Source organism: Oxyura jamaicensis, chromosome 2, assembly GCF_011077185.1.
Source record: "Oxyura jamaicensis isolate SHBP4307 breed ruddy duck chromosome 2, BPBGC_Ojam_1.0, whole genome shotgun sequence".
In the NCBI taxonomy this organism is placed as follows: Eukaryota; Metazoa; Chordata; class Aves; order Anseriformes; family Anatidae; genus Oxyura; species Oxyura jamaicensis.
The window spans coordinates 44953636-44961978 of record NC_048894.1 but is presented as its reverse complement, the minus strand read 5'-3'; the positions used below and the strand labels follow the sequence as shown (position 1 = coordinate 44961978).

Below are 8343 nucleotides of genomic sequence, written 5' to 3'. Positions count from 1 at the left end.
TATGCTTTTTGAACTGTTTAGTCCCTGGAACATCCAAGCACTCGTCTTCTTTTTTTAAAAATGACAGTGTGTGTAAAAAACATGGAACCAAGTACACAGACACAACATTGAGAAGAATGAAAACTGAAGCCTGACTGAGAATCTGTGCTTCAGACTGCCTCTTCTATGGGATCTGAACCACCACACAGAATTAAAATTAGTCTCCCTACCTCAGTGATTCCTATATACATCATACCAATTTATTTTCTGTTAGTGTTTTACACAGATGGATGAAGGAGCTCAGAATGCAGAATAAAGAAGGAACAGGGAGAAGGAAATAATCAGGTATATTATCAGAGCATGATATATACCTGAAATCAGCAAAGGTATGATACATATGAAGAAGGGAATATAAATGCTATGAAAAAACCAACCAACCAAGCAACCAACCAACAAACCAACCAACCAACCAACCAACCAACCAACCAAAAAAAAACAACACAAAACAAACAATGTCCACGTGCAAGCCAAAAAAACTACTTTATTGTTCCATCTGTGTACAGTGAATTTGATCTAAAACTCTCAGAATCCACAGTAAGGATTCCTAGCTACCACAGACATCTACAGCTCAGGCCTCAGCCTCGTGTCGCTTGTCTCTATACACATAAACGTATACAATGATGTGGCCAAACATCTTTCTGTCTCTATGCATATACACACCTATCTCTATGTAGATGAATATGCATATAAGTATATAAATATACATGTATGCACGTATCTGTACAGTTCCTTTGGAAAGCACATGGATTAAATGAAGTCTTTTGAACAATGAATGATAACAAGACAATTTCTGGCTGAGTAGCCCAATGCATAGATGCGTGTGTTCAAGGGTAAGTCTGCCAAAGTACAAAAAAGATGTGCTTAAATGCCATGACAACCAGTTAGCACAGGAATCAACAGCAGCTGGAGTCTAATCCTGCACCATTTCCACCACAGGCAGCTTCACCAGTGACTGAATGCAGGATTAAGCCTGGCCAGTGCTCAGGAGAATAGCTTTCTTAACGCTCTTACTGGTGAAAAGGCGATGTTGATAACTGTGAAACCCCCACTCCATTGCCACAAACTGCTTTTCTTCCTGCCCCTGCAAATGATACCATATTTACCGACTTCTCACTGTACAGACTGGACTCCCCAGGAGTTTGCCTACCTATTTGCGTACTGAGTTACCTTCACTAGTTTCCTCCATATACCTCTAGGATTTGCTTGCTGGCCTGAAGAAGGCAGCTCACCACTTTTAGTCCTCCTTTCTGCTTCCTGCACTGCTACTGTCAACCACTTTACAGATGAAGATGGGCTTCCGAATCCTGTAGCTGCTCCTCAAAGTAGAGAAGTTGATCTACCTCAAAGCAATCACTTGCTCTGGAAACCAGTTTCTCAAGGTATCTCCTGATCTCCTCCTCACTGGCCTTCTGCAGTCTTGCTTGCTTCAGATAGGTGTACACTTTCTCAAACACCTCTGCTCCCAGTTTCTGGATGGCAGATCTAAGAATAAATATTACAAAGAGGTCAAGTCAAAGTTATCTCACATTATGTATTAATACAAGCAATTGCTAGAACTTTATTTATTTTATTTTTAATATTGTGGCTACTTTTGATTAAAATCATTTAAGGATACACCTTATTTGTCTGACAGGACAAGAAATTCACATTTCCTGTGTAATTTCTCTATGGCTGTGTTATACAAATAGCCCAGGAGTAAAAACCTGGCCATAGTAAGTCATGGGACATGCAGACTTCATCACTGCTAAAAAAAAAACACAAAACATTTTCACACCAAATCTGACATACTGCTTTGTCCACAGTAAGTCCAGTACACATCCATATATTATTACCTCTGTATTTCATCAAAAATAAGAGAAGCAACCTTGTTCTGCCATAAGCCAGCAGCCTTTCACGAGAACAAACACATTTCAGAATTCATTGCTTTATTTTAGCTTCTATCTAATAACAAGGAACCTGTTGTACCAGATCAGCATGAGCTAACTGACATTTCTGTCTTTTCCTACAGCACTATCCTTTTATCAGTAGACAGGTCTGTAATTCAGTGACAAAGAGTACACTCACGGGAACTTAATGTTGATTTATAAAGATTCAATTGAAAACTGCAAGACAATGAACAGAACTTGTTTTTCTAAAGGCAAACATCTTTAAATTCGTATGTCACAATCCCTGGGTAATGTAAAACATTCCAATCAGTGGTGGGTTCATAATATTTTGAGGAAAATATTGGAGTAATCTTCCTTCAGCATATCAGAAAGTCTCTTTGCATAAGTCTGCCACAGGAACTGTGTTCACTTCCCTGTTGAAACAAACCCGCTTTGTCACAAGCACACCAAGCCAATTTTCCTCCAGTTTCCTGCTGGATCTCAATGGTTCCAGTCCATACATTGTCCACAGCAGGACTGGGACCCTGAATGGCTTCAAGCAGGAGGCTTTGCTGGCAAACGTGCTGTGTAGTGCTACACAGACCTGATGGTGCTTATCTGGAAGAATTTATAGAATATAGCAGGTGAAAGAATTTTGGGGTGAAGAGATTTCAAAAACAGCTCCTTGAGTGTGATTTACCAAAGAAATTCAAGGGTGTGAGCCAATTACTGGATGCAATGGCACCACAATGCAGTGCAATGCTGACACACCAAGGGCATGGCTGGCTGTGCAGCCTCATCCCTGTCTTTTTCTTTTACTGATTTTTTGTGTTAAGGCAGTCGAGATTTGATTTTCTTTTAGTGTCGAACTTGCATGTTCCAGAGGTAATGATGCCCTTCACTTAGTCAGGAAGTGAGCTGGACTAATTGTGATCTCCTTACGAAGACATCAGCAATTTGTATTGAAAAACATCTTGTTTTGGTTAGATAAACTTCTTGGTAAGCAGCATTTCCTCCCACCTGCATTTTGCTAGAGTTTCAAGAGCATTTGGGAGGTGCAATCATTTCTTTTTAAGGAAATCTATTGTGCAACGGAGACCTCTTCATTAAAGCCTCTTAGCGTAGCTAACAATGTTTCTCTGAAGAATGACTCTTACCTACACAAAAAACAACAACTGACGATATCTGTGATTCTAATGCTGTAGTGTATTTTTCAAGGATTAAACACACTGTGGTTCTAGCATGTGAACAGATTTGATACCATAGCACTTTGCTTTGTGGAAATTCTTTTAGACAAAAAGGAGGTACTAGGAAATTCACTGTATAGTTTTATAACATTTCAGCCCAAGTATCTGTGCTTATGCTCCGCTTCCACTGACTTTCTGTCACATGCTGTTTTCTATAAATTTAGACTACGGTGAACTGGGATGGACCCCAGAGTTATCCCAGAATGGGAACTGTCACATTTATCATCCCAGCAGTGAGCTACCTAGTATTTATAAGGGATTAGCAAGGCTCCTGAAAAATCCTAACATTGAGAACAGTAGGACCTGCAGCTGACAAAAATGGACAATATACCCAATACATTTTCTTGCCTGAAAGAGAGCCTTGACAACTGCTCTGATCACACAAGGAGGAAGCACTTCTCACATCCTACCTGCTGTCACTGTTTTGCAGCTTGGTCATAGCCAGCTGTGGTTCACCTTTCGTCTATACACTACATATACGTCCTGCTGTCTCCTGACAGGTCAGGAACTGGCAGCAGAGGCAGCTGAGACGCAGTGTGAGAAGCCATGGGGCCAGGCCAGACTCTCTGCAAGTTCAAATGTGACCAGTCCTGCTTCCAATAACTAGAATCAGATTTTTTTTTCTTCAAACACTGCCTTCTACAGGCAAACACAAACTGCTGAAAATGATCAGTTACCAGAGACTGGCAACCTAAGTGCTAGATTAGTACAGAAAGCTATATAGGGATTTGTTTATCAAATAATGTATATTTCTTCACCAAACCTCAACATAAATTTTATATTTCTCTTCAGCAGTTAAAAATCAATACCTGAGAAGCAACCTTGAAAAGGCTACTACTTCATTAGTGTCTTTACCGAACCCCTCCCTCCTTCCTAAACAAATACATTTTTTTGCCAATCCTTTCTATTTAAAGATGAAAAATTAAGCAAACACATACCTCAGGAGTATTTATTTGGTTAATAAATGTGACCTGCAGACTGGAATCTTTTCAGTTTAGCTTGGCAGAACATGTAAATTAGATAATCTGTATAATTGCTGATACAATAAAATTAGGGAAAAAGTATTCATAGGTTGAAAATTAAGGGGTAGGTAACAAAAATTATAACCTCCTTTTACAAAAGAACACATCAGACTCTATTTGGGCTTGAAAGCTGCATTAATGTGAGTCTGCTACCACATAATACATTTTCTGTGATGGGGACAGAAAAGCAGGAGCTAAGACAGCAAATTTTAAAGAGACATTACTGACTTACTTTTAGTATACCAATGGGGGGTGAAGGGGTAAGTGAATTTCTAGAAAAGCAAGGTTTGCCAATTACAGCCCTGATCCTGTGCTAGTGGTTATTTTCCCATCCATGTTAAGACCTACAGAGGCATAATTATGGATTTTTCACTACCCTTCTGTTCATAGTTCCTATTTCACAGGAGATGTGGAACACCTGCATTTACAGTTTTGAAATAACTAAAAGCCTCACTTCTGAATGCACTGTGAGAACCCGCACAGAGATCCCACTTACATTCCCACATTTTCTGATTATCTGGTATTTACTCTTGTTATAGCTCACACACCTAGAAACTCACTATTTTCCCCCAGAAATGACCCATGATCCCTTTCGCAGTGCAGATACACATGCTAAGAGGATACTCAGCATCTGGGGTTGCATTACTCAGTGTCCTGGTTTCAGTTAGGACAGAGTTATTTTTCCTCCTAGTAGCTGGTAGGGTGCTATGTTTTGGATTAGGATGAGAAGAGTGCTGATAACATGCTGATGTTTTAATTGCTGCAGAGCAGTGCTTACACCAAGCCAAGGACTTTTCAGCTTCTCACTCTGTCCTGCCAGCGGGCAGGCTGGGGGTGCAGCAAGAGCTGGGAGGGGACAGACCCAGGACAGCTGACCCAAACTGGCCAAAGGGGTATTCCATACCTTATGGTGTCATGCTGAACAATAGATAGGGGTGGCTGGCTGGGGTGGGGGTTGGGCTGGGCATCGGTCAACGGGTGGTGAGCAATTGCATTGTGCATCACTTGTTTGTACATATTATTATTATTATTTTCTATCTTAATAAACTGTCTTTATCTCAACCCACAGGCTTCACTTTCCCGTTTCTCTCCCCCATCCCAGAGAGGGCGGGGGGAGGGTGAGTGAACGGCTGTGTGGTGTTTAGCTGCCAGCCGGGTTAAACCGCAACACTCAGACAAGTTTTGTTGGCCAGAATCCCATCCTACACTGTCCTAAATTGCTTTTCACTATGCTGAAATCAAAGCAGTTACATCAGTCCCTACCATCCAAGGAGCTGGTCCAGGATGATACACAGTACCATGCTTAAATGTGGTATCTCAGATCATCTTGTGCAAACGGGTTTGTGAGCAACTTTTGTGTTGCTTCACTGAGTTACAAAGACATACCAAAGGATTCTTTGCTGGCATTTAAGCCCTGCAGTTCCTAAATTTTAGGCATCTCATTCATGCAGTAGCATTCACAGCTCTGTGGCCGAACCCTAAGCTCCCTGTACAATGCAGAAAAGCATCCATGTAAAACATCAGTCCACCACAGCCGAAGACAGGGCAATCTCAAATCTAATGCCTGTCTGGCTTTAGTAAAGTTTGGAAGCACGTCGTCCCAAGCAGGACTTGCAGCAGTTCAACATGATCACATGTTCTCATCCACTTGCTCTTTATCCCAGGTTAGAGCTTTCACACAGAGACCTAGAAACCTGGGGGTAGAAGTACCATAATCACCAGGGGGAGTGGGGAAAGAAGGACTGTCCTTCACCCTCATTTTGATTTGTATAAAAGTAGGTGTATTGGGCCAGGAAAGAATGAGGAAGGATAACTCTGGATAGATGGAGGACCAAGGACAACACTAGAGGTGCATGCAAATGTTATCTGTATGCAACAGTCCCTGGATAAAACAGTGCCAGCTGTCCTTGGAGTCTTTCAGTCTTTGGGACTGAAATCCAGGTTACCACATGTGAGTGAGTGCCCTGTGTGTCTGCTTTCTCACTGCAAATGGCAAGAAATCCAACAGTGAGCCCAACTTCCCTCACTCCTCCTGGCTGAAGAGGGCAGCCCTAATGCTCCAGGCAGAAGTGGAACAGGGCTGGGGACTTACATAGCATGGAGGGACGCTCTGACCACCTGCATACTGGCTGGATAGCAGATATTGCCGGTCCCCACACTGTCATCCTTGGAAGCTGTGCTTTGGAATAAAAAGCCTCATGCTGTCAGCTTCTGTTCAGCACAAAATCTAGAAAAAATTAACCAGAACAAGCCTCAAAGGCCACAGAGGCAGACAGATATCTGATTTGTGGCTAATGATATGGTTTTGGCATGAGATTAGCAGTTGGTTCTATCAAGGATAAGGTGCTTCTGAGCATGTGAGAAGCAGTATCAATATCAGCTAAATCATAGGTACTTAGTGCTTTGACTCACTGCCAGTGTTAGAGGGGAGCTAAATAGGAGCCTTCAGAACTGCAATTTTATACTCAGGGTGTCTAACTGTGCCTAAAAATGTGCCAAGTCATTTAGCAGATCTGGGCTCAAATGAATTTATCAGGATATCTGGTGATTTCCTACACATCAGTGCAAAATTACTAAAATTTGACAATATAATAATGTTGTGTTCTCAACTGGCTGATGAAGTTGTAAATCTTTCCCTGGGTGAACAAAGAATTTTCTATTATCCCTTGGGCCTTTATTTTGACTATACTGCTACTAGCTATGTATTAATGTTTCTTTTCTGGTCTGGAGATCAATTACAATACACCCACCTTTATGCAGCACCAACAAAAGCCACAAAACAAGATTAATGCTTGAGTTTGCACTCTTCCATGTGCGTTAGCAGCTGGGTTAATATCTCTCAACAGCTTGTCATTGCCTGCCTTAAAGGATAACTATGACACAAATCAGCAGCTAAGGGGGTTTTCAGCTTCTCACTTGAAAATGTCATTCAGCATGATAGCAACTATCATTTAAAACTATTCTGCTCTGCCTCCTCCATCCCCAGAGGGAAGTGGCACTTTTCACAGAGTGCTTTCACTGGTGCTTCAGGGAGTGGTGGTGTGGGTTATTCCTGGGAGCACGGAGGCTCGGCAGTTGCTGAGCCACCACATTCTGCACGAGACACAACTGAGCACACCAGAGTGATACCATGGAAGTCCCCCTGGATCAGACATCAGCACCAACATAGCACCTCTGCCATAGCAGACAGCTAACATGCAGCTCCTAAGTCAACCACAGTAAAATTATTTGTTTATAAATCCTCACAGCTACCTCACTATCAACCTTAAAAAAATAAGCTTTCTGGACATGGAATATCTGTCCAAGTGGGCATTTATTTATCCTTTCAGATGTTGTTTGCATCCTATACTGACAAGCATATTGTAAAGTAGGAGGCAAATCTATTGTGATTAGGGGTTATGGGGCATAAAAGCCTGTGCAGAGATCTTTGAAATAATAATTTCAGCAGCCTTCACTAAATTCTCCCTAAGTCAAATGTAGTCTCATGGAGTCCAGCAGTGTTATTTAGGATTCCCATCAATACATCCAATTCTGATTTGTCCCTGAACATGCTTTCTAAACATTCGTTTATTAACCTTATATTTCTATTTACAACAGAGTGCAATCTTGCCACTTTGCAGCTAAACATTAGCAACATGAACCTTGGTAAAAATGATTGTTATATTTATCCCCTGAAATAACTTTCTGAAAAAAAATCAGGAAATTACATATCTTTGATCTCATACAAAATACTTTTTTCTAATTGTACCTGCTCCTAAGAGTACCTGCTACAGCATCTCATGGTTCAGTAAATAGGTTTAATTCAATTACAACACAAAAGGTCCTTCTTCTCTCAAGTTATCTTCTCTTCATTCATTATTGACATTACTGACTGAATCACTACAACTTCTCTGGACGTGAAAGAAACTGCCCTGGGTTCAAAACTTCATCTGCAGTAAAGCTTGTTGGTTGCTCTCTAAAGACCCCTGGAGACTTGAAAATAGAGGTGCATTATAAGCTCAATGATTTATTTTTTAGGAATTCACTTCTAAAGGTAGGGCACTTTCTAGTTCTAGCTGACACACGTTTGGTCTTGGGAATGTGACAAGTATAGCAAAGTCTAAGAAAAGTGCATATTAGGAAAAAAGAAAGAAAGAAAGAAAGAAAGAAAGAAAGAAAGAAAGAAAGAAA

The 8343-nt window shown here is 41.1% G+C and overlaps 1 protein-coding gene across 9 annotated transcripts in view; it reads right to left on the bottom strand.

Moving 5' to 3' along the window:
* Positions 1-495: 495 nt before the first annotated feature.
* Positions 496-8343, bottom strand: part of NEK11 (NIMA related kinase 11) — a 117384-nt gene continuing 109536 nt past the window's right edge. For 8 of the 9 annotated variants that reach the window (XM_035317040.1, XM_035317045.1, XM_035317047.1 and 5 more), the window contains one exon: positions 496-1521. In XM_035317040.1, the coding sequence (XP_035172931.1) occupies positions 1317-1521 (205 nt within the window). In that variant the 3' untranslated portion in view covers positions 496-1316. The remainder of the gene's footprint in view (positions 1522-8343) is intronic. The other variant, XM_035317046.1, reaches the window with a different exon arrangement.